Raw genomic sequence first — 26910 nt, 5'->3', positions numbered from 1 at the left:
TATTATTAAAGACGTCTTCACAATGCATTTGGAAAAGCATAGTATGATTAGAACAAGTCAGCATAGTTTTACTGAAGGGAAATCCTGTTTAGCAAATTTATTAGAGTTTTTTGAGGATGTAACTAGTAGGGTCGAAAAAGGGGAACAAGTAGATGTAGTTACCTGTATTTCCAAAAGGCATTCAGTAAAGTGCCACATAAAAGATTAATAGGCAAGATAAGGGCCCATGGTGTTGGGGGTAATAAATTAGCGTGGATAGAGGATTGGTTAACAGACAGGAAGCAGAGAGTGGGCATAAATGGGGCATTTTCAAGTTGGCAGGCAGTGAATAGTGGAGTGTCACAAGGATCAGTGCTGGGGCCTCAGCTAATTACACTACATTAATGACTTGGATGAAGAGACAGAGAGTAATGTATCTAAGTTTGCTGATGATACAAATAGATAGAATTTTGGTCTCACAGGGAATCAAGGGATATGGGGAGCGGGCGAGAAGCCCAAGATCAGCCATGATCATACTGAATGGCAGAGCAGGCTCGATGGCCATATGGTCTACTTCTGCTCCTATTTCTTGTGTTTTAGACACTTGGTCCACTTGGCCCGCCTCATTCCCCAGCACCAGAACCAGCAATGCCTCCTTCCTAGTTGGATCAAGAACGTACTAGTCCAGAAAGTTCTCCTGAACACATTTCAGACATTTCTAACCGCTCCTTTCCCTTTCCCCAAATTAGCCCAATCGAGATTTGGGAAATGAAAGTTCCCCAATATCACCACTCTATAGTTCTGCATATCTGCTCCTCTAACTCTCTCTCCCTATTTGGGGGCCTATAGAATACCCCCAGTAGTGTGATCATACCCTTCTTGCTTCTCAACTCTAACTAAATGAATTCTGTCCTTCCCCCTCAAGGTCATCCTCATTTTCTTTATATGGAGATATTAGATCAGGTGAGCAAAAACTTGGTAAAGAGGTAGGTTTTAAGGAGTGTCTTAAAGGAGGAATGCAGTGTAGGGAGGGTATTCCAGAGCTTGGGGCCTAGACAACTGAAGGCACGGCCATCAAAGGTGGAGCAATTAAAATCGAGGATGCGCAAGAAGCAAGAATCAGAGGAGTGTAGATATCTCAGAGGGCTGTGGGGCTGGAGGAATTACAAAGATAGGTTAAGAAGAACCATTAGGAATAATACAAAGACATGTCTAGATGGCATGGGCTGGATTTTACTGGGCTCCTGACGTGGAGGGGGGGGGGTGGAGGGAATCAAAAGAACGTTGCGGCAGAGGCCCTCCACAGAGCCAGATGCTGGGAGGGCCGAGCCTAACCTTCCCAGTGCCAGCAAGGCTCCATGGCGGCACCCCCCCCCAACCACCTCCACCCGCCGTTGGGCGACGGGACCCGGCTTTGCATAGTAAAATGAGCACCATGAATACATTTTATTAAATTTATCTTGAATCTTACAGGCCCGCCACGATCCTCAGTGCGGCAGCCTGCACTCCTGCTCCTTCACATCCCCGTCTGGGGAAAGCAGGCGTGAAACTGGTAGGGAGAGGGGGGGAGTGAAGATTTTTAGTGCTGGGGGTGGGGGTCGGGGTCAAATAAATATAATGGGTGTAGGGGATGATGGAAAGGGGTGAACCTTGGTGGGGTAAGGTCATATTCAAAAGGTAAGTTATTTTGGGGGGAGGGCAAATATTTAATTGTGATTGGGGGGGGGGGTGGGAAAGGGGCATTAGAATTTTATTTGGTACATTTTGGGAGGGGTGTTTCTTTAAAAACGGAAATTAACTGTCAGGGCTGGCTGCCCTTTAAAAAAAATGGCGGTGACGCCTGTGAGCAGGCAGCTGATGCCATTGCCGGTGTCAGACAGCTCGCCCCCACCATTGGGGGGTGCAGACCAACCTGGCTATTTAAATGAGCTGTCGCGCGGTAGATTGTGATGGCTCAGCGGCATGCGGCACACACATTTTCCGTCTGCCACCGGGAGCAGCAGCGGGCTCTTCAAGGCCAGCCCCGATTGTGTATAAGCACAAAGTGTGGTGAATAAGGTTGGTGAGCTACAAGCGTAAATAGCACGCGGGATTATGACGAAGTTGCAATAGTGGAATCCTGGCTTAAAATAGTGAGGACTGGGTGATTAATATTCACGGATACAAAGTGTTCAGAAAAGTTAGGGAAGGATAAAGGGGAAGACAGTACTGATTAGGGAAGACATTGGCCGGAATTTTATCCTCACCCCCCCCAAAGAGTGGGCTGGTGTGGGGGGGGGGGTAGGGCGTGGTGATATAAAATGGAGTGGGAGGCTCAGGGAGCCCTTCCCGACCTGCTCCCGCCTCCAGAGCCATTTTATACGGAGTGGCGGCGCAAAACGGCCAACCTGCCCAGGCCAATTCAGGCCTTTGTGTGGGCAATTAAGGGCCTCCGCCCGCTGCCACGGGGGTTTTACCGTTGGCAGGTGGGCAGCCCAGGCCTGAGGAAATCCAACTGTTCCTCCTTCTCTCTATCACGCTGTCTCGCCTTCCCACTCTCTCACTCTGTCGCCCCTTCTCTCTCATTCCTTCTTTCTCACTCTACCCCCCCTCTCACTCTATGTCTTTCCCTGTCCCCCCTTCTCTCTCTGCTCTGCCTCGTATTCTCTCTCTATCCTCCCTTCTCTATCTCTCTGTTCCTCTTCTCTCTCCATCCCTGTCCCCCGTTCTCTCTGTCTCTCTTTGTCCCCCTTCTCTCTCTCTCCCTGTCTCTTTCTGCCCCCCCCCACCTCCTCTAACTCTCTCCCCCTTTCTCTCTCTGCCCCCCTTCTCTCTCTCTCTCTGTCCCCCTTCTCTCTCTCTCTCTCTCTGTCCCCCTTCTCTCTCTGCTCTGAATCGCATTCTCTCTGCTGTCCTGCTTACTTTCCCTCTCTCTCGGTCCACCATTTTCTCTCTCTCTGCTGTCCTGCTTACTTTCCCTCTCTCTCGGTCCACCATTTTCTCTCTCTCTCCCACTCTGTCCCCCATTCACTTTCTCTCTGTCCCCCTTCTCTCTCTCTCTCTCTGTCCCCCTTCTCTCTCTGCTCTGAATCGCATTCTCTCTCTGCTGTCCTGCTTACTTTCCCTCTCTCTCGGTCCACCATTCTCTCTCTCTCTCCCACTCTGTCCCCCATTCACTTTCTCTCTGTCCCCCATCTCTCTATATCTCTGTCCCCACTTCTCGCTTCCTCTCTCTTTCCCCCTTCTCTCCCTCTCCCCGCTGCTCTCTCTCCATTCCCCTTCTTACTCTCCCTGTGTCCCCATCTCTCTCTCTCACTGTTTGCCCCCCTTTTCCTCTCTCTATTCCCCCACTCTCTCTCACACTGTCCCACCTTCCCATTCTGTCATCCCTTCTCTCTCTTTGTCCCCCTTCTCTCTCACTTTCTCTGTCATCCCTTCTCACCCTATGTCTTTCTCTGTCCCCCCCCTTCTCCCTCTGTTCTGTCCCACATTCTCTCTCTGTCCCCCCCTTCTCTCCCTCCCTCTGTCCGACCTTTTTTCTCTAATCCCCACTCTCTCTCTGCCCCCTACTCTCTCTACCCCCTTCTCTCTCTGATCCCCACTCTCTCTCTCTGTTCCCCCTTCTCGCTCTCTCTCTGCCCCCTACTCTCTCTCTCACTCTGCCCCCTACTCTCTCTCTCCCTCCCTCTGTCCCCCCTTCTCTCTGATCCCAACTCTCTCTCTCTCTCTGTGCCCCCTACTCTCTCTTCTCTCTCTCTGTCCCCGCTCTCTGTCTCTGTTCCCCCTTCTCTCTCTCTCTGCCCGCTACTCTCTCCCTCCCTCTGTCCCCCCTTCTCGCTCTGATCCCTACTCTCTGCCTCTGTTCCCCCTTCTCTCTCTCTCTGCCCCTCACTCTTTCTCCCTCTCTCTCTGTCCCCTCCTTCTCTGCCCCCTTCTCTCTCTCATTCTCTGACCTCTTCTCTCTCTCTGACCCCTGCTAATTGCTCTCAATTCCCCTTCTTACCCTCTCTGACCCCATCTCTTACTCCCTCTGTGCACCCTTCTCACTGGATCTCTGTCAGCCTTCTCTTTCTGTCCCCCGTCGCTCATTTTCTCCCTGTCCCCCCTGCTAGCGCTCTTCCTGTCCCCTTTTTGCTCTGTCTCCCTTCTCTCTCTCCCTCTCTCGATCTCCCTTCACTCTCTCTCTGTCCCCCTTTCTCTCTCTCTGTCCCCCCATCACTCTCTCTCCCTCACATAATAAAAGCAAAATATTGCAGATGCTGGAAATCTGAAACAAAAACAAGAAATGCTGGAACCACTCAGCAGGTCTGGCAGCATCTGTGAAAAGAGAAGCAGAGTTAATGTTTCGGGTCAGTGACCCTTCTTCGGAACTCTCTCTCCCTCACTGTCCCTCCTTCACTCTCTCTCTCTCTGTCTCCCCTTCTCTCTCTCTGTCCCCCATTCTCTCTCTCTCCCTGTCCCCCCTTACTCTCTCTCTCCCTGTACCCCATGCCCTCTCGCTCTCTGACCCCCCCTTCCCTTTCTTTCTCTGTGACTGTCCCCCCTCCTTTTCTCTCGCTGTTTTCCCTTCACTCTGTCCCACCTTCTCTCTCTCCCTCCTTCTCACTCTCTGTCCCTCCTTCTCTCTTTGTCTATTCTCCCTTCTCTCTCTCACACTGTCCTGCCTTCCCACTCTCTCACTCTGTCGCCCCCTTCTCTCTCATTCTCTCTGTCATCCCTTCTCACTCTGCATTTCTCTGTCCCCCCCTTCTCTCTCAGCTCTGTCTCGCATTCTCTCTCTGTCCCCCTTTTCTCTCACTCTCTGTTTTCCCTTCACTCTGTCCCCGTTCCTCTCTCTCTCTGTCCACCCTTCTTTCTCGCTCTCTCTCTCTCTCTGCCCTCCCCCCCCGTTGCTCCCTCTTTCTCTCACCGTTTGTCCCTTCTCTGTCTCTCTGTCCCCCTTCTCTCTCCCTGTCTCTCTGCCCCCCTTCTCTCTCTCCCTGTCCTGTCTTCTGTCTCCCACTCTCTCTGTCCCCACTTCTCTCTTTCTAACCTTGTCCCCTCTGCTCTCTCTCTCCCTGTCCCCCTTCTCTTTCTCCCTGTCTCCCCTTCACTCTCTCACTGTCCCCCTTCTCTCTTTCTCTCCCTGTCAGCCTTCATGCTGTCTGTCCCCCTTCTTTCCCTCTCTGTCCCCCCTGCCCTCTCTATCTCTGACACCCTTCCCTCTCTTTCTCTCTCTATCCCCCTTCGTTCTCCCTCTGTCACCCTTTCTCTCTCTCTCTGTTCTCCCTTCACTCTTTCCCCCTACTTTCCCCCTCTCCCTCTCCCCCTCCCTCTGTCCCCGCCTCAATCTCTCCCTGTCCCCTCTTCTCTCTCTCTCTCCCTGCCCCCTCTTCTCTCTCTCTCTCTCCCTGCCCCCTCTTCTCTCTCTCTCTCCCTCCCTGCCCCCTCTTCTCTCTCTCTCTCCCTGCCCCCTCTTCTCTCTCTCTCTCTCCCTGCCCCCTCTTCTCTCTCTCTCTCTCCCTGCCCCCTCTTCTCTCTCTCTCTCTCCCTGCCCCCTCTTCTCTCTCTCTCTCTCCCTGTCCCCTCTTCTCTCTCTCTCTCTCTCCCTGTCCCCTCTTCTCTCTCTCTCCCTGTCCCCTCTTCTCTCTCTTTCTCTCCCTGTCCCCTCTTCTCTCTCTTTCTCTTCCTGTCCCCTCTTCTCTCTCTTTCTCTTCCTGTCCCCTCTTTTCTCTCTTTCTCTCCCAGTCCCCTCTTCTCTCTCTTTCTCTCCCAGTCCCCTCTTCTCTCTCTCTCCCAGTCCCCTCTTCTCTCTCTCTCTCCCTGTCCCCTCTTCTCTCTCTCTCTCCCTGTCCCCTCTTCTCTCGCTCTCTCCCTGTCCCCTCTTCTCTCTCTCTCTCCCAGTCCCCTCTTCTCTCTCTCTCTCCCTGTCCCCTCTTCTCTCTTTCTCTCCCTGTCCCCTCTTCTCTCTTTCTCTCCCTGTCCCCTCTTCTCTCTTTCTCTCCCTGTCCCCTCTTCTCTCTTTCTCTCCCTGTCCCCTCTTCTCTCTTTCTCTGCCTGTCCCCTCTTCTCTCTCTCTCTCCCTGTCCCCTCTTCTCTCTCTCTCTCCCTGTCCCCTCTTCTCTCTTTCTCTCCCTGTCCCCTCTTCTCTCTTTCTCTCCCTGTCCCCTCTTCTCTCTTTCTCTTCCTGCCCCCTCTTCTCTCTTTCTCTTCCTGCCCCCTCTTCTCTCTCTCTCTCTCCCTGCCCCCTCTTCTCTCTCTCTCTCTCTCCCTGCCCCCTCTTCTCTCTCTCTCTCTCCCTGTCCCCTCTTCTCTCTCTCTCTCCCTGTCCCCTCTTCTCTCTTTCTCTCCCTGTCCCCTCTTCTCTCTTCCTCTCCCTGTCCCCTCTTCCTCTCCCTGTCCCCTCTTCCTCTCCCTGTCCCCTCTTCCTCTCCCTGGCCCCTCTTCCTCTCCCTGTCCCCTCTTCTCTCTCTTTCTCTCCCTGTCCCCTCTTCTCTCTTTCTCTCCCTGTCCCCATTTCTCTCTTTCTGTCCCTGTCCCCTCTTCTCTCTTTCTCTCCCTGTCCCCATTTCTCTCTTTCTCTCCCTGTCCCCTCTTCTCTCTCTTTCTATCCCTGTCCCTTCTTCTCTCTCTTTCTCTCCCTGTCCCCTCTTCTCTCTCTCCCTGTCCCCTCTTCTCTCTTTCTCTCCCTGTCCCCTCTTCTCTCTTTCTCTCCCTGTCCCCATTTCTCTCTTTCTCTCCCTGTCCCCATTTCTCTCTTTCTCTCCCTGTCCCCATTTCTCTCTTTCTCTCCCTGTCCCCATTTCTCTCTTTCTCTCCCTGTCCCCATTTCTCTTTCTCTCCCTGTCCCCTCTTCTCTCTCTCCCTGTCCCCTCTTCTCTCTTTCTCTCCCTGTCCCCTCTTCTCTCTTTCTCTCCCTGTCCCCATTTCTCTCTTTCTCTCCCTGTCCCCATTTCTCTCTTTCTCTCCCTGTCCCCATTTCTCTCTTTCTCTCCCTGTCCCCATTTCTCTCTTTCTCTCCCTGTCCCCATTTCTCTCTTTTTCTCCGTGTCCCCATTTCTCTCTTTCTCTCCGTGTCCCCATTTCTCTCTTTCTCTCCGTGTCCCCTCTTCTCTCTTTCTCTCCGTGTCCCCATTTCTCTCTTTCTCTCCCTGTCCCCTCTGCTCACTCTCGCCCTGTGCCCTTTGTCATATTGTCCTCCTTCTCTCTCTCTCACTCCCACTTCTCTCTCTCTGCCTCCCCTTCTCTCTCTCTGTCCTTCTTCCCTCCCTCTTTCTGTCCCCCCTCCTCTCTTTTTCTATTCTCCCTTCTCTCCCTCACACCGTCCTGCCTTCCCGTTCTCTCACAGAGAGTAAAAGGGAGTGTCAGGCTCAGCGCGAGGAGAGTGCTAGAAACTTGGAGAAAGCTGACAAGGCTGAGGGGCAATTGAAGGATATCAAGGTGGTATTTAGGGTAGCTCAGAGTCGGATACATGACGAGGCTGATCACGGGCCAGGTAACGAGGAAATTGGTAAGCTGGCTCTAGTATCATCCGGCACCAGGGGTATGACATGTCTTCTGGCACCAGGGGATGTTGGGGTAGACTGGGATGTGGAGAGAAGGGTATCCGATGATGGGACCCAGTATAGAGAGTGTCAGCCGGCTCCTGAGGCACCGGGACCACCGAGAGTGATGTGTCCCCTGCAACAGCAAAAGTTCGGTCCACCCCCAGCAGGCGGTGGCCTGGCACCATTGCAGAGCGATTATTTGCTCCCCTATATGACCCTTCAGTCGCAGGAAATGCTGGCCAGTGTGCCAAAACTGAAGCACGGAGGGGATGCCTCAGTTCATTTCACTAGCATAGAACAGATAGAGTGAATTAATAACTGTGATGAGGAGAAATAAAGAAACTGATCCTGTTCTCCTTAGATGGGAAGCTGTATCAGAGTCTGTCAACAGCTATTAAGTTGGGAGGGGGAATCAGGGACCGTTTGAAGGATGAAATCTTCGTGGTGCTGGGATTTAATCAGGGCAGTCTGTTCTTGCAGGTTGAGCAGACCAGACAGCTCGCAAGCGAGGCAACGGAGGCATTTGTGGATAGGTTATGGCCCATATATATGAAAGTTACTGGGGGAAATCTAGCCCGAGCGTAGCTGATAGGGGCTCCCAGGAATCATTGGTTGAGGACCCTAGTAGCTATCAGCTTACCACGGATCAGGGCAAGGGCAGAACCACGGTTTGACCCCGAGGATGAGACAAATACAGAGACAGGTGCGTTGAGGAAACTGACTTTTAAATCTGACCGGGGGGAGGAGAATAAACAAAAGGGAAAGGTACTCGAAATAAAGGGAAGCATGAGTGGTAGAAAGGAGTGGAAGCAAGAAGGGCCTAATGCGGACAGATCCCAGGCATGTTTCAATTGTGGGAAAATGGGACACTGGAGTCGGGTGTGTAAGTCTCCGAAAAAAGGGAAGCCTGGAAGAGGGAATCCCTCAGGGTCGAAATCACGGGCAGTAGAGGCAGAGAAAGAGCAAGTAGAAGACACAGTGAAACTTCTGGTGGCCGCATTACAGCAGGTTATGGACAAGGGACAGGGAAATGTGCTCGGATTGAAAGATAATGGTTAAAGGAAGTTAATCGGAAGATTCACATGATAGGTTTTAAAACACTGTGTGAACAGAAAAAGAAAACCTGGTGTGTATGTGAGTTGGTTGAGTTTTCTGTTTGTATGTTTTATTAGAGTGTCCTGTTTGATTTTGTGTGTCTGTGCTCCAATGTTCAGTGTCTGTCACTGAGTGGATGTTGGAAGTGTTAAAATCTATTGTGCTGAGAGAGAGAGAGAGAGAGAATGACTCATGTCTCTGATTTCTCTGAGTTTGCAAGCCAGTGTCTGTCACTTAAAAGTTGTTTAACCCTTTGTGGTCTGTTTTTGTACGTGATTTTAAAACGGTTGTTTAATGTGTTTCAAGAGTTGTTTTTAATGGATGGAGGTGAAAAAGAAGTTATGATAACATGGATATTGAACTGTAAAAAAAAACGATTGTTTCATTGTTCTGAAATAGAGAGATATAGGGGATTCTCCCCCATGCTGTGTGAGGCTGCTGGTAGGTTTAAATTTTGTCTGAAGTTGTACTTTGAAAATTCACCTTTGTCTTGAGTTCCTGCTTCCAGCTGCTTCAAAGGGGACCTTGAAGAAAGAAGGCCTGAGAACCCACACCTTAAGTTTTTCTTTTATTTCTTTGCAAAACATGTGCTATGTTAATTGATTTAAGTTGATAAAGTTTAAGGTGTGTGCATGGAGAATGCAAGTGGGAAGCTTCCAGCCAGAAATGTGTGTGTGTAATAAAGGTTTTGTGTGGAGGATGTATGCTTTAAGTTTACTTTCTGAAATCGTGATTTTGTAGTCTTACGTTTTACTACTTTTGGGTTAAAGTGGATTTCACAATGGGAATTGTGACCTTGTTCAAGGGTGACAGTAATGGAAATAAGCAAATGTTGGAAGTTATAAATTCGAGTTGGAATTTCTAATCAAAATTTCATTCGTATGGAGTTTTGTTTGGTCAAACATGTGGGGATTTTATTCTGGACAGAAATTCACATGTGAGTTAGAGATTGAAACAAAAAACACCCTCAAACTGTGTTTTAAACTCAGACTGCAGGAAGAACAAAGGATCATTTGCCAATAGGAATTTAAAAGGGTGAAATAAGACAATTTGGAATTTGTTTTTAAATAAAAGGCTTCTAATTTTGGAAAAGGGAGTTTCCTTTGTTTAAAGGCAAGACCCAGTGAGCAGGACGGTAAGAAGGAGTAGTCGGACACCCCGATCCAGGGTGCCCTGGACAACTCCTCGCACACCGACCTCGAACCACAATAAGTCCCAACCGGGGAAAAACAAAAAGGGGATGATTGGGCACACAGTGTAAAGTAACATAAAAGGAAGTCTGATCTGTGCAGGGAAGATCTCTCAGGTAGAGTAAATTTGTACATAACCTACATCTGACCTGTGGAGGGAAGACCAGAGCAGTGCAATTTTCTTTTCTTTTCCTTTCTGCAGAAGCAAAGTCGAGTCAGGAACACAAGACAGGATGTACCCTGTGGCTGAGTGTGATGATAATCCTGATTGGAGCAGGACAGACGGATCGAGGGTGCATCAAGCTGTCTTTCACTTACGAGTGTACGGGAGGAGCCAGGCCCACTGTAACACAATGGGGTCAGACACAGGGCACTGACGGGATAGCTACATACTTCCATGAGGGAAGGTTGGGATCAAATCCAACCAAGTATTCCAATCACACTGGGTACACATTCGTTGAAGCATCAGTGCCATGCCCAAAATGATATATCACAACCAGAAAGATACAGGTGATAGAGGGAAGGCGAGTGTCCTAGAGTGTCGGGGAAGCATCCCCGTGAGATGGTGGTGATGGTTGCATAAGACAGACAAGGCGAAGGGTGATGAATTCGGGGATTGGAAAAGATTGTGGAACGACACACACAGATGGATTACCGGGACAAAGGAGGGTGTGAAATTGTGTTGGATCAAGTGGTGGAAGGAAGAGGAAGGGGTTTATGTGGCTAAGTGGGGGAAATCTATGATTGGCACTGATCTGAAGGGGTGTCAGGGAAGAGGAGCACATGAAGTGCTGCGTCCATATCAGCTAAATGAGTTGGACTGACCAGGATGAGTCTGAGAATACACAGCCCATCAACTATACTACGGAACAGAACCATGTCCCTCCCCAGGTGGCATATGAGGGTCACAGAACCTACTGTGTCACTACCAGCATAGGATACACAATAACACATGGTGCCCAGTTTTCGACTCGACCTTCTGTTTTAAGCCCATGATGGAGGTTCAGATTTTGCAGGAAAGGATAATCCCCATCTGGGATCATACTTCAGTGAACCTCACCGTAGGCAGTGGCCTCCCAAACCTCCAAGAATACATAGCCCACTTTGGATTTGATATTCCATCCCTGCCCGAGTACCTCATGAAATTGGTGAAGGAGGTAGAGCTGTCTCAAAAGCACTATTACATGCTTGATCAGATGAACAGAGACAAGGGGAATGGTATTAGGGAAATAGCCTCCCCACCCTTGTGGGATATTGGTTTCAATATTGAAATTCCCTGCTGGATTCCAATTGCTTCGCACGTGTTGGTGATTGTACAAAGGAATATAATACTGTACATGTTAAGATTGTCGGGTAAACTAAAATGAAAAACCAAAAGGCAAAACATGGGGAAATGGTTAGCAAGGGGTTTTGATAATGGATTATGATGTTCTAGTTCTTTGGGCCTCCTTATCTCGAGAGACAATGGATACGCGCCTGGAGGTGGTCAGTGGTTTGTGAAGCAGCGCCTGGAGTGGCTATAAAGGCCAATTCTGGAGTGACAGGCTCTTCCACAGGTGCTGCAGAGAAATTTGTTTGTCGGGGCTGTTGCACAGTTGGCTCTCCCCTTGCGCCTCTGTCTTTTTTCCTGCCAACTACTAAGTCTCTTCGACTCGCCACAATTTAGTCCTGTCTTTATGGCTGCCCGCCAGCTCTGGCGAATGCTGGCAACTGACTCCCATGACTTGTGATCAATGTCACACGATTTCATGTCGCGTTTGCAGATGTCTTTATAGCGGAGACATGGACGGCCGGTGGGTCTGATACCAGTGGCGAGCTCGCTGTACAATGTGTCTTTGGGGATCCTGCCATCTTCCATGCGGCTCACATGGCCAAGCCATCTCAAGCGCCGCTGACTCAGTAGTGTGTATAAGCTGGGGGTGTTGGCCGCTTCAAGGACTTCTGTGTTGGAGATATAGTCCTGCCACCTGATTCTGATGTATAGATAGTGATTTGGCTGAGGCTCACAATACCCCTTCCTTTTCTCTCTCTGACCCCCTTCCCTCCCCCTCTCTCGTTCCGCCCTTCTCTCTCCCTCTGTCCCTCTTCTCTCTCTCTCTCTGTCCCTCTTCTCTCTCTCTCTCTCTCTGTCCCCCCTTCTCTCTCTCTCTCTCTCTGTCCCCCCTTCTCTCTCTCTCTCTCTCTGTCCCCCACTTCTCTCTCTCTCTCTCTCTGTTCCCACTTCACTTTCCCTCTGTCCACACTTCTCTCTCTCTGTCCCCCACTTCTCTCTCTCTCTCTGTCCCCCACTTCTCTCTCTCTCTCTCTGTCCCCCACTTCTCTCTCTCTCTCTGTCCCCCACTTCTCTCTCTCTCTCTCTGTCCCCCACTTCTCTCTCTCTCTCTCTGTCCCCCACTTCTCTCTCTCTCTGTCCCCCACTTCTCTCTCTCTCTCTCTGTCCCCCACTTCTCTCTCTCTCTCTCTCTCTCTCTCTGTCCCCCACTTCTCTCTCTCTCTGTCCCCCACTTCTCTCTCTCTCTCTCTGTCCCCCACTTCTCTCTCTCTCTCTCTGTCCCCCACTTCTCTCTCTCTCTCTCTGTCCCCCACTTCTCTCTCTCTCTCTCTCTGTCCCCCACTTCTCTCTCTCTCTCTCTCTGTCCCCCACTTCTCTCTCTCTCTCTCTCTGTCCCCCACTTCTCTCTCTCTCTCTGTCCCCCACATCTCTCTCTCTCTCTCTCTCTGTCCCCCACTTCTCTCTCTCTCTCTGTCTCCCACTTCTCTCTCTCTCTCTCTCTCTGTCCCCCACTCTCCCCTACTTCTCTCTCTCTCTCTCTGTCCCCCACTCTCCCCTACTTCTCTCTCACTCTCCCCCACTCCTCTCTCACTCTCCCCCACTCCTCTCTCACTCTCCCCCACTCCTCTCTCTCTTTGTCCCCCACTTTTCTCTCTCTCTCTGTCCCCCACTTCTCTCTCTCTCTCTCTCTCTCTGTCCCCCACTTCTCTCCCTCTCTCTCTGTCCCCCACTTCTCTCCCTCTCTCTCTCTGTCCCCCACTTCTCTCCCTCTCTCTCTCTGTCCCCCACTTCTCTCCCTCTCTCTCTCTGTCCCCCACTTCTCTCTATCTCTCACTCTGTCCCCCACTTCTCTCTCTCTCTCTCTGTCCCCCATTTCTCTCTCTCTCTCTCTGTCCCCCACTTCTCTCTCTCTCTCTCTCTGTCCCCCACTTCTCTCTCTCTCTCTCTGTCCCCCACTTCTCTCTCTCTCTCTCTCTGTCCCCCACTTCTCTCTCTCTCTCTCTCTGTCCCCCACTTCTCTCTCTCTCTCTCTCTCTGTCCCCCACTTCTCTCTCTCTCTCTCTCTCTGTCCCCCACTTCTCTCTCTCTCTCTCTCTGTCCCCCACTTCTCTCTCTCTCTCTCTCTCTGTCCCCCACTTCTCTCTCTCTCTCTCTCTGTCCCCCACTTCTCTCTCTCTCTCTCTCTCTCTCTCTCTGTCCCCCACTTCTCTCTCTCTCTCTGTCCCCCACTTCTCTCTCTCTCTCTCTCTCTCTGTCCCCCACTTCTCTCTCCCTCTCTCTCTGTCCCCCACTTCTCTCTCCCTCTCTGCCCCCCACTCTGTCCCCCACTTCTCTCTCCCTCTCTGCCCCCCACTCTGTCCCCCACTTCTCTCTCCCTCTCTGCCCCCCACTCTGTCCCCCACTTCTCTCTCTCTCTCTGCCCCCCACTTCTCTCTCTCTGCCCCCCACTTCTCTCTCTCTGCCCCCCACTTCTCTCTCTCTGCCCCCCACTTCTCTCACTCTGCCCCCCACTTCTCTCTCTCTCTTCTTTTTCAAAGATTTTTAAAATCTCAGGTCAGTTTGAATCTATTCTAAATGATATGATAAGTAGACACTTGGATAATAATAATCTGATTGACATAGTCAACATGCTTTTATGAATGGGAAATTATGTCTGTCGAGCCTGTTGGAGTTTTTTGAGGATGTTGCTCACAGAATTGACAAAGGGGTGTCGGTGGACATGGTCTTCTTGAATTTTAAAGCACATGTGATAGGAGGTAATATGGATTAAGGATTAGTTAACAGGCAGAAAGCAGAGAGTAGGAATTAACGGGTCAATCTTACATTGGCAGGCGGTGACTAGTGCGGTACCGTAGGGATCAGTACTTGGGCCCAAGTCGTTCACATTATGTGTCAATGGTTTGGATGTGAGGACCAAATGTAATATTTCCAAGTTGGCAGATGACACAAAACTAGGTGGGAATGTGTGATGTGAGGAAGATGCAACGCGGCTTCAAGGAGATTTGGCCAGACTTAGTGGCCGGAATTTTAAAGTGGGCGGACGGGACCCGGACTCCGACGTAAATGTCGGTGACGAACCCACTTCCGCTCAGCCTGGGGATGCGTCCCGTATTTTACGGATCCCCAGACTTTAAGTGGCCCGAGGCGGGACTTCCACCCACTTGAGGGAGGAGGTCCCGCCTCAGTGAGCTGCCGGCCAATCAGCAGTCCGGCAGCTCTTAGTCTCAGCAGCGCCACCGGGAACAGTGGCCACTGCTGGGACTGCCGCCCAGCTGAACAAGGAGGATGCCATGGAGCTGGGACTGAAGGGAAGTTCAGGTTGCCTCACCAGGGGGATCGGTCGTGCCCTGGTGAGGTTAGGGTGGTCGTTTGGTGGGAGGTGGGAGGGGCGTCTTGGATCCCAGGTGTGGGTTGAGAGGTGGGGGCGACTCTCAATCGGGCACCCTGTGCCCGACTGCCATGCCTCCCCCACTCCAAACCCGGGGCATGGACAGGCCGGCAGCTATCGCTGGGCGGTCTTTCACGTCCCCGACACACCCGCTTGCCATCGGTAAAATACCCGTGGAGGTGGGTGAGAGCACTTAAGTGGTCAATTAAGGGTCTTGATTGGCCTCGGGCGGGCAGGCCGTTTCCCACCACCACCCCCCCCCCCCCCACCCCCCGCCATACCTCCGTAAACCTGGTCGGAGGCGGAATCGGGGCGCTTAGGCCTCCACGAGCCTCCTGCTTAATTTTACGTCGCCCGCACGCCACCAACCGACCCGCTGGGGCGGTGTAAATTCCGGCCAGTGAGAGGGCAGCAACATGGCAGATGGAATATAATGTAGAAAAATGTGAAGTTATTCACTTTGCTAGGAGGAACAGATGTGCAGAGTATTTCTTAAATGGTAAGAGATTCGAAAGTGTAAAAGTACAAAGTCACTGAAAGCTAACATGCAGGTGCAGCAAGCAATTGGGAAGGCTCATGGTATGTTAGTCTTTATCTGAAGAAGATTTGAGTGCAGGAGTAGTGAAGTCTTGTTTCAGTTGTATAGAACCTTGGTTAGACCACACCTGGAGCACTGTGTGGAAGGATATTATTGCCATCGAGGGAGTGCAACGAAGATTCACCAGACTTATTCCCAGGATGACGGGACTGTCCTCTGAAGAAAGATTGAAAAAACTGGACCTGTATTCTCCAGAGTTTCAAAGAATGAGAGGTGATCTCATTGAAACCTACAAAATACTTAAAGGTATAGACAGGGTTAATGCAGCTAAAATGTTTTCCCTGGTTGAGGAGTCTAGAACCCGGGACACAATGTCAAAATAAGGGGGGAAGTCACTTAGGAGAGAGATGAGGAGAAATTTCTTTACTCAGAGGGTTGTGAATCTTTGGAATTCTCTACCCCAGAGGGCTGTGGAAGCTCAGTCATTGAGTGTGTTTAAAGCAGAGATTGACAGATTTCTAAATACCAATGACATAAAGGGATATGAGGATAGTGTGGGAAAAAGGCACTGAACTGGATGATCAGCCATGATCATATTGAATGGTGGGGCAGGCTTGATGGGATGAATGGCCTATTCCTGCTTCTATGTTCCTATGTTTCACAGTTGACAGATCCTGACATTAGCAACAGCAGTTTCTGAACTTTGGACAGACCTGGGGTTTTCTGGTGGGCTTTTCAAAATCCTCGAATCTGTCCGAAGTTCAGAAGCTGCTGTTCCCGATGTCAGGATCTGTCAGCGGTGAAAGTGACTTGCGATCATTTTAAAAGATGGTCTGACAAAGGGAAATTTTCCATCAGCAGTCATGGACCCCGGGTGAGGAGGAGGAACAACTCCGGTACAATTTACACCCGCCGACCGGATGGGAATCTTTAGTGGGCCCCATCCTGGCCTGTGGGCTGCATGTTGGGCAACCCTGGTAGAGACTAATGACACAGTTCTAGACTGAGCAGGAACAAAGGGAGCTGGGGTTCATGTGCTTCAGTATTTGAATGTGGCAGGACATATGGAGAGAGTAGTTAACAAATTTTATGGGATCTTGGGTTTCATAAATAAAGGTCCTGAGTACAAAAGCAGGGAAGTTACGTAGAAACTTTATGAAGCTCAGGACAGGCCACCACTAGATTACTGCTTCCAGTTTTGGTCACCACACTTAAGGGAGGATGTGAGGGTCTTTGAGAGGGTGCAGAGGCTATTTACCAGAATGGTGCCAGGGTTGAGGGATTTTAGCTACAAGGTTGTGTTGGAGAAGCTGCGATTGTTCTTCTTGGAGCAAAGAAGGCTGAGAGGAGATCTGATAGAGGTGCACAAGATAATGACAGGTTTAGATAAGAGAGACAAAGAAAATCTGTTCCAATTAGCTGATGGTACAAGGACTGGGACAAAGTTTAAGATTTTGAGCAAGAGATATGGGGGTATGTGATGAAGAACTTTTTTTCATTGGTGAGTAGTAATGATTTGGAACTCACTGCCTATGAGGGTGTTGGAAGTGGAGATGATCAATGATTTCAAAAGGGAACTGGATCGGCTCTTGAAGGCAATAAACTAGCAGGGCTATGGGGATAGAGTGGGAGAATGGGACTGACTGAACTGCAATACGGAGAGCTGGCATGAACTCAATTGGTCGAATGGCCTCCTTCTGTGGCATAATGACTCTATTATGAGAATGTGGAACCCACTACCACAGTAGGTGCTTGAGGCGAATAGTTTATACACATTGAAGGGGAGGCTAGATAGAAGAAGGAGAGAGAAGGCAATAGAGAGTTATGCTGATAGAATTAGAAGAGGAAAGACAGAAGGCAGGCTCGAGCCTGCATGGACTGGTTGGGCCGAATGGCCTGTTTCTGTGCTGTATATCCTATGTAATACAGTACTGTCTGTGTGAAGTCTTTAACTGTCCCTCAGTCTGGTCTCATTACCTGATGATCAGAATTACCCTCCTGGAGATTAGTGACCAGCCTCGTCATGTTTGGGGAAAATGGTCTCATTTCTGTCACTTCTTAAATCCTGGATTTTATGGGAATAGGGTCATTTTCCCTGAATTAAACCACATCCACTGGCTCCCCTTCATCAACTCCACTAGTTATATCCTCGAAGAATTCGAGTAGATTTTCCCAGCATGATTTCCCTTTCATAAATCCATGCTGACTCTGCCCAATTCGACCACTGTTCTCAAAGTGCTCTGCTATAAAATCTTTGATAATGGACTCTAGAATTTTCCCCACTACTGGCATCAGGCTAATCGGTCTATAATTTCCTGTTTTCTCTCTACCTCCCTTTTTAAATAGTGGGGTTACATTAGCCACCCCCCAATCTGTAGGAACTGTTCCAGAGTCTATAGAATCTTGGAAGATGACCACCAATGCATCCACTATTTCTAGGGCCAGAGAAAAATTATGGCACAGAAAGAGGCCATTCACCCAACGTGTCTGCGCCAGCTGAAAAACTAGCCACCCATTCTAACCCCACCTTCCAACATCTGGTCCATAGCCTTGCCGGTTACAGCACTTCAAGTGCAAGTCCCGGTACCTTTTAAAATAATGGAGGGTTTCTGCCTCCACCAACAATCCAGGCAGTGAATTCCAGACACCCACCACCCTCTGGGTGAAAAAGTTTTTCCTCATGTCCCCTCTAATCCTTTTACTAATCACCTTAATTCTGTGCCCCCTGGTAATTGACCTCTCCACTAGGGGAAACAGGTCCTTCCTGTCTACTATAGAACCTCCCAAATGTCACTCTTTACAAATGTTCAGGACTGTGAATAATTCTAAACATTTATAGAAAAAAAAAATTCCTGTTTTCCCCAATACTCCCAATCCAGGAAAAGGCTCCCTCAACATATACATTCTTCATGGTATTGGTTAAATATCAAATGTTATTTATTTAAACTCGGATTTCTGTCCTGTATCCAGTTAAAATGGTGGATGTGGGTTTTCAATCTCTCAGCTATGGTTTTTCAGAATGTTGTAAATATAGTAGGAATATAGCTGGGTGATGGTCTTGGGAACTTGCTGCTGTTTCCTGTCTCTTTGTGTAAAGAAGGAACCCAGTGACAGACAGAGGATCCAGCAGTAGGAAGGGTTGTAACACATGGTATACAGGATCTCTTTCTCCTCCACATGTTTGAAAACAGCTGCTGCCACCGTCTGATCTTCAAAAAACTTGTTGAAATATTCCTTCCGTTCAACACCAACAAATCACAAGAATCCATTTTAGATTTTCCAGTCCTGATGGTAAAACTAAACAATCCTCTTATTATTTGTCATCGTTGTGTTGAATCTGTTTTTCTCTGGTTTAACTGAACTGTTTCTTTCCCTTCATTATAGAGCAACAACACAGGCTGTGACTGTTCTACAATTTGTCCAACAGTTAGAGACAAATAAACAGTTACCTTAACTCCTGGCATTTGTGCAGTACGGGTCCCAGCCGCTGGAGTGCTTCAAATGTAATGCGGCATTCCTCCAGATTGAGTCCTTTGAATATATCTGAGAATCCAATTACGTGAGACAGGACGGCACAGTCAATCTGGGTCAGTTCCAAATCATTAAATGTAAGTGTGTTCACAGATCCCACTATGTCCTGAACCAGTGCTTTATTCTGAGACTCAAACAGGTAGTGCAATGTGTTCAGGAGCTTCCTTTTACCAGTTTCACGGTTTGAGTTTCTAATCTCTCCTTTAACCTTCTCCTTCACCCAGTCAATCACTCGGCAGGTTGTTTGATGAGGAAATGGACCCATAAACTCCTCCAGGGGTCGAGCTGCCTGTGGGGAGGAGAGACCAGCAACAAAACGCAGAAATATCTCAAATCTTCCATCCTTCATCCTGTGAATGTCACTGAGGAGATTCCAGATGTCCCCGGGATTTGGAGTCAGGAATTGTGCGAGTGCGGCTACAAACTCTTGGATGGTGAGGTGCGGGAATGTGTAAACCACACTCTGGACAGAATCATCTCTCTCCAAAAGTTCCATCAGGAATCCAGACAGGAACTGGGAAGGTTGCAGATTGTACTCGATCAAATCTCCATTTCTAAACACAATCTTCTTCCTGGAGACTCCTGTGAAGGCCATCTCACCGATCTTCAGTAACACATCACGGGGGTTTTCAATCTCTTGGCTATGGTTTTTCAGAATGTTGTAAATATAGTAGGAATATAGCTGGGTGACGGTCTTGGGAACTTGCTGCTGTTTCCTGTCTCTTTGTGTAAAGAAGGAACCCAGTGACAGACAGAGGATCCAGCAGTAGGAAGGGTTGTAACACATGGTGTACAGGATCTCGTTCTCCTCCACGTGTTTGAAAACAGCTGCTGCCACCGTCTGATCTTCAAAAAACTTGTTGAAATATTCCTTCCGTTCATCACCAACAAATCCCAGGATTTCAGCCCAGACACTGATCTCAGCCTTTTCCAATAAATGTAATGCAGTGGGACGACTGGTCACTAACACTGAACATCCTGGGAGCAGCTTGTGTTGTATTAAACTGTACACAATGTCAGACACTTCACAGCAGCATTCGGGATCTGTGCACATGTACTGAGGTTCTGTATTTCTCCGATTGTCACCAAAATCGATCGTGTCCTTGAATTCATCCAAACCATCAAATATAAACAGCAATCCCTCTGGATTCTTCCAGAGCTCTCCCAGAACATTCCCAAAGTAAGGATACTGATCCAGTATCAGATTCCTCAGGTTTATTCTACAGTTAATTGTATTCAAATCCCGGAATTTAAAACTGAAAACAAATTGAAAGTTTGGGTATATTTTCCCAGTGGCCCAGTCATAAACAATCTTTTGTACCATTGTTGTTTTTCCAATCCCCGGGACTCCACTCACTGCTGCTGAACTCCCAGATTTGGATTTTCCCCAGGAAAAACTGCTGTGGAATAATTGATCAGTCCGGATTTTTTCCAGTTCTTTCCGGAGATGTTTCTCTCTCCACTCTTCATGATCTCGGCCTCTTACCAGCAGTTCATGTTCTACAAGTGTCCGATCTCGAACAGTAGAAATGACCGTTAGCTCAGCGTATCGATCAACCAGCTGGAAAATCTTAACCTTCTCCTTTATTAGGATAGTGTTCACTCTCAGTGTTTCAGTTTGTACCCGGAGTGTTTCCTTGTGTTTCTGTTGAACATCTTCAATTAGAACAGACAGAAAGTGGTTTTCAATGTTAGTTATATTGATATAAAAACAACTTCTGAAAACATTTTATTAGTCAATAAAGTTGCAAGATTTAATTCACAGCTTCAATAGAGGTGTGTGTATAAATTAAAACTCAGTTAATGAAAACTTTACCTAAAAGTGAACAATGGTGAAAAGAAGTTTTAAATCCTGATTTGATTCTAACATTTACTGAACAGGGAGATGCCTACACAGGTGATATTTTCCCTCTGATGGTTAACATGATCTGTCCTGCCCTGTACGATTAGAAATCTCATTACAAATCCACACGTGATCCTGGTTATTAGACAGTAGAGATTCCATTGGATTAATTTTTAAAACCATCAGCAGTGTTTACCTTCTGCAGAAATGGAAAATTTGACATCGGACACAAGTGGGTTATACTGTGAATTGTCAGTAATCCCACTGTTATTGTATCAGACAATGAGCAGTTTATCTGGCTGGACATTGGCTCCCAGTTCGGCAACATATCAATTTAAAAATTCTCACTGTTTTCAAATCCCTCCAGGGCCTAGACCCTCCCTATCTCTGTAACCACCTCCAGCCTGACAAAACTCTGAGGTCTCTGTGTTTCACCAAGGGTACAGTAACACAGTTATGTCACTGGACTAGTAAGCCAGATGCCTGGACCACTGACCCAGAGATATATACAACCATGGCAGCTGGGGAATGTAAATTCTGTTCAGTAAATAAATCTGGAATAAAGCTAGTATCAAGAATGTTGTACAGGAAATCTACCAGATTGTCATGAAAACCCACCTGGTTCACTAATGTCGTTTTGGGAAAGAAATTCACCCTCCTTATCCAGGCTGGTTCTAGGTGACTACAGACACACAACAATGTGGCTGACTGTGAACTGCTGGCTGAAATGGCCTGGCAAGTTACTCAGTTTTATCAAATTGGTAAAAAAAAGTGTAAGCAGTATAAAACCAGGCAAACCACCTGGTGTTGACGGAGGATCCTGACACCACATGCATAACCAGCCCAGTCAACCCTGTAAACTCCTCTTCACCAACATCTTGTGCCAAAATTCAGAGAGCTGTCTCACAGACTAGTCAGGCAACAGTCTAAGATATTCATAATCACAGAATCATTTGTAGCTTCACCAGGTTGACACCTCATTTTGAGTTATGTCTGGTGCTGTTCCTGGCATGCCCTCCTGCACTCTTCATTGAACCTGGTTTTGTCTCCTGGCTTGATGGTAATGGTAGAGTGGTGAATATGCCGGGCCTTGAGGTTACATATTGTGATTGAGTACAATTCTGCTGCTGCTGATGGCCCACAGCACCCCATGGATGCCCAGTTTTGCATTGCTAGATCTGTTTGAAAACTATCCCATTTAGCACAGTGGTAGTGCCACACAACACGATGGAGGGTATCCTCAATGTGAAGGCAGAACTTTATCTCCCCAAGGACTGTGCAGAGGTCACTCCTACCAATACTGTCATGGACAGGTGCATCTGTGGCAGGCAGATTGGTGAGGACAAGGTCAAGTATGTTTTTCCCGCTTGTTGGTTCCCTCACCACCTGCTGCATACCCAGTCTAGCAGCTATGTCCTTTAGGACTCGGCCAGTTCGGTCAGTAGTGGTGTAACCGAGCCACTCTTGGTGATGGACATTGAAGTCCCACATCCAGAGTACATTCTGTGCCCTTGCCATCCTCAGTGTTTCCTCCAAGTGGTGTTCAACATGGGGGGTACTGAGTCATCAGCTGAGGGAGGGCGGTCGGTGGTAATCAGCAGGAGGTTTCCCTACCCGAGTTTGACCTGATACCATGAAACTTCATCAGGTCCGCAGTCGATGTTGAGGACTCCCAAGGAAATTCCATTCCGACTGTATTCCACTGTGCCAACACCTCTGCTGGATCTGTCCTGCCAGTAGGACAGGACATACCCAGGGATGGTGATGGCAGTATCTGGAACAGTGTCTGTCAGGTATGATTCCGTGAGTTTGACTATGTCAGGTAATTGCTTGACCAGTCTGTGGGAAAGCTCTCCCAATTTTGGCACAAGCCCCCAGATGTTATTAAGGAGGACTTTGCAGGGTCGACAGGGCTGGGTTTGCTGTTGTAATTTCCGATGCCTAGGTCAATGCCGGGTGGTCTGTCTGGTTTCATTCTGTTTTATTGACTTTGTAGCGGTTAGGTACAACTGAGTGGCTTGCTAGGCGATTTCAGAGGGCATGTAAGAGTTAACCACATTGTTGTGGGTCTGGAGTCACATGTAGGCCAGACCAGGCAAGGACAGCAGATTTCCTTCCCTAAAGGACATTAGTGAACCAGATGGGTTTTTACAACAATCGACAATGGTTTCATGGCCATCATTAGACTAGCTTTTAATTCACATTTCACCTTCTGCTGTGATGGGATTCGAACCCATGTCCCCATAAAAATACCCTGAGTCTCTGGGTTACTAGTCCAGTGACAATGCCACTACACCACTGCCTGCCCGCAGACAAGAAATAAGACTCATCAAAGACAGATTCTTCAAACAAAGGAATGAACCTTCGATACGCGACCATGTTCCAAGAAAGGCTCACAAAAGCTTGTAACGTGTCCTGAAATCATCCCAAGCCAATATAAAAAAATGGGCGGACAAGAATGCAAAGACCCAAAATTTTCAACTAGGGGATGAAGTATTAGTATTATTACCTTTACAGGGTGAACTATTAAAAGCAGGTTCAGTATAAAGTGGTGTAAAGAGTGGGTACGGTAAATTACTTGATTGACACCCGTGATCACACGGAAAAGAATTGGCTGTTTGATATCAATATGTTGATGCAATATTACCACAGGGAGCAGGATAAACCAGTACAGGTATGCTAGGTCATGGGGACTATTGAGAAGGAAAAGGATAGTGAGGATGAGGTAGAAGCAGGCCTAGACAATTTTCAGATTGAACCTCCTACTGTCAAGTTAGCTAATACAGAATGGCAAGGAAAATTGGACAACATGCTTTTGTACTTACAGACAGAACAACGTGAAGACCTAACAAGACTTTTCACAGCGTTTAAGAGTCTGTCGGGATAAGCCAGGATGTACAACCTTAGCCACAGATGATGTGGATGTAGTGGAATCCATTCCTATAAAACTTGTTATCTCTTGCCCCACCCCTACTTTATTTGCTTAAAACCTATTCCATTTCTTCCCTTTGCTAGTTCTGAGGAAAGGTCACTGACCTGAAATGTTAATTCTGCTTCTCTCTCCACAAATGCTGCCAGACCTGCTGAGTATTTTCAGCATTTCTTGTTTTTATTTCAGATTTCCAGCATCTGCAGTATTTTGCTTTTATTTTAGCCTATAAAACACCATCCTTACCGCTTAAGTCCAGACAAACAGGCTCAAGTAAAAGGAGAAATCCATGCTGGAAAACAATGTAACTGAATGGAGTCAAAGCAGCTGGAGTTCACCAATAGTTATTAGTGTTTAAACCTGACAGGTCAACCCAACTTAGGGTTCTGTAGCTTAGGCTACAGAAAAGTCAATGCAGTAATGAAGGCAGACTCTTGCTCAATTTCTCGCTTGGAAGACTATTTACAGTGTGGGCAGTGCCATTTGTCTGAGAGGTAAATTTGGTTCGAGAGATAATGGCAAATTCCTTTGACACTCCAAGCTCAGAAAGAAGACGTTTTTGTTCCAATGGACGGGGTTTTCCAGTGTCAAGTATTACCACACAGATTACCGACTCAAAAAAAAAATTCAGAGACTAGTGAACCCAGTAGTGGCCAGTTCCTAACGATGCAGGTCATCTTGCTGAGGTGCTGGTCTTTCGGAATACTTGGAAACAACACATGAAAAAAACGGGAGACTATGTTTGGAAGGTTGCAATTGGCTGATGGAAACAACCTTTGCATAAAAAATGTTTAAAGCAAAATGCCAGAATATAAAGATAAAGTTTATTGTTACAGCCTTATCATTTGAAGATTGGACACATTTTGGGGAAAAAAACGATGTTATTGCCAATGCTTTGTCAGAAATGTAACCTTATTTCAGTTCCAGGAGCAACAATGCTACAAAGAAAAATTGTGTTAACTACCAGTAGAATGAATGATGGGTATGAATGCGAAAATGTGTTTATACTGTTTTTTCAATTTCTGTTTTACATTGTAATGGAATTTAGAATAGTGGGAATGGAGGTTAAGGCAGTTGTATGTTCCTCCTGCAGAATGTGGGAGGTAAGGATCGCCAAGAGTATCCCTGCTGACTGCATCTGCGGGAAGTGCACCAAACTCCAGCTCCTCGAGAACCGCGTTAGGGAACTGGAGCTGGAGCTGGATGAACTTCGGATCATTCGGGAGGCGGAGGGGGTTATTGAGAGAAGTTATGGGGAGGTAGTCACACCTCAGGTAAAAGAAATAGGTAGATGGGTTACCGTCAGGGGAAGGAGAGGGAACCAGCAGGCAGTGCAGGGATCCCCTGTGGCCGTTTCCCTCAACAACAGGTATACCGTTTTGGATACTGTTGCGGGGGACGACTTACCAGGGGTAAGCAATGGGGTACAGGTATCTGGCACAGAGTCTGTCCCTGTTGCTCAGAAGGGAAGGGGGAAGAGGAGCAGAGCATTAGTCATTGGGGACTCCATAGTTAGGGGAAAAGATAGGAGGTTCTGTGGGAATGAGAGACTCACGGTTGGTGTGTTGCCTCCCAGGTGCCAGGGTTTGTGATGTCTTGGATCGTGTTTTTGGGATCCTTAATGGGGAGGGGGAGCAGCCCCAAGTCGTGGTCCTCATAGGCACCAACGACATAGGTAGGAAGAGAGATGGGGATTTAAGGCAAAAATTCAGTGAGCTAGGGTGGAATCTTAGAGCGAGAACAAACAGAGTTGTTATCTCTGGGTTGTTGCCCGTGCCACGTGATAGCGAAGCGAGGAAAAGGGGGAGAGAGAGGAGTTGAACACGTGGCTGCAGGGATGGTGTAGGAGGGAGGGTTTTGGTTTCCTGGATAATTGGGGCTCTTTCTGGGGTAGGTGGGACCTCCACAAACAGGTTGGTCTTCACCTGAACCAGAGGGGTACCAATATCCTGGGGGGGAGATTTGCTAATGCTCTTCGGGGGGGGTTTAAACTAATTCAGCAGGGGAATGGGAACCTAAATTGTAGTTCCAGTGTACAGGATGTTGAGAGTAGTGAGGTCAGGGATAAGGTTACAAGGACGCAAGAGGGCACTGGCAAGCAAGAACTTGGTTTAAAGTGTGTCTACTTCAATGCCAGAAGCATCCGGAATAAGGTGGGTGAGCTTGCAGCATGGGTTGGTACCTGGGATCTCGATGTTGTGGCCATTTCGGAGACATGGATAGAGCAGGGGCAGGAATGGATGTTGCAGGTTCCGGGATTTAGATGTTTCAGTAAGAACAGAGAAGATGGTAAAAGAGGAGGGGGGGTGTGGCATTGTTAATCAAGGAGAGTATTACAGCGACAGAAAGGACGTTTGAGGACTCGTCTACTGAGGTAGTATGGGCCGAGGTTAGAAACAGGAGAGGAGAGGTCACCCTGTTGGGAATCTTCCATCGACCTCCGAATAGTTCCAGAGATGTAGAGGAAAGGATAGCGAAGATGATTCTCGACAGGGGCGAGAGTAACAGCGTAGTTGTTATGGGGGACTTTAACTTTCCAAATATTGACTGGAAATACTATAGTTCGAGTACTTTAGATGGGTCAGTTTTTGTCCAGTGTGTGCAGGAGGGTTTTGTGACACAGTATGTAGACAGGCCAACCAGGGGCGATGCCACATTGGATTTGGTACTGGGTAATGAACCTGGCCAGGTGTTAGATTTAGATGTAGGTGAGCACTTTGGTGATAGTGATCACAATTCAGTTAGGTTTACCTTAGTGATGGGCAGGGACAGGTATATACCGCAGGGCAAGAATTATAGCTGTGGGAAAGGAAATTATGATGCGATTAGGTAAGATTTAGGATGCGTAGGATGGGGAAGGAAACTGCAGGGGATGGGCACAATCGAAATGTGGAGCTTATTCAAGGAGCAGCTACTGCGTGTCCTTGATAAGTATGTACCTGTCAGGTAGGGAGGAAGTTGTCGAGCGAGGGAGCCGTGGTTTACTAAAGAAGTTGAAGCGCTTGTCAAGAGGAAGAAGGCGGCTTATGTTAGGATGAGACGTGAAGGCTCAGTTAGGGCGCTTGAGAGTTACAAGCTAGCCAGGAAGGATCTCAAGGGAGAGCTAAGAAGAGCAAGGAGAGGACACGAGAAGTCATTGGCGGATAGGATCAAGGAAAACCCTAAGGCTTTCTATAGGTATATCAGGAATAAAAGAATGACTGGAGTTAGATTAGGGCCAATCAAGGATAGTAGTGGGAAGTTGTGTGTGGAATCAGAGGAGATAGGGGAAGCGTTAAATGAGTATTTTTCGTCAGTATTTACAGTAGAGAAAGAAAATGTTGTCGAGGAGAATACTGAGATTCAGGCTACTAGGCTAGATGGGATTGAGGTTCACAAGGAGGAGGTGTTAGCAATTTTGGAAAGTGTGAAAATAGATAAGTCCCCTGGGCCAGATGGGATTTATCCTCGGATTCTCTGGGAAGCCAGGGAGGAGATTGCAGAGCCTTTGTCCTTGATCTTTATGTCGTCATTGTCGACAGGAATAGTGCCGGAAGACTGGAGGATAGCAAATGTTGTCCCCTTGTTCAAGAAGGGGAGTAGAGACAGCCCTGGTAATTATAGACCTGTGAGCCTTACTTCGGTTGTGGGTAAAATGTT

At 48.1% G+C, this 26910-nt stretch overlaps 1 protein-coding gene across 1 annotated transcript in view; it reads right to left on the bottom strand.

The window, feature by feature from the left end:
* Positions 1-26910, bottom strand: part of LOC137359683 (NACHT, LRR and PYD domains-containing protein 3-like) — a 75859-nt gene that overhangs the window by 22443 nt on the left and 26506 nt on the right. Inside the window, 1 exon segment of the mRNA XM_068025463.1 lies at positions 18418-20155. Within this exon segment, the coding sequence (XP_067881564.1) occupies positions 18418-20155 (1738 nt within the window).

Source organism: Heterodontus francisci, unplaced genomic scaffold, assembly GCF_036365525.1.
Source record: "Heterodontus francisci isolate sHetFra1 unplaced genomic scaffold, sHetFra1.hap1 HAP1_SCAFFOLD_121, whole genome shotgun sequence".
In the NCBI taxonomy this organism is placed as follows: Eukaryota; Metazoa; Chordata; class Chondrichthyes; order Heterodontiformes; family Heterodontidae; genus Heterodontus; species Heterodontus francisci.
This window is presented reverse-complemented; position numbering and strand designations above follow the sequence as displayed.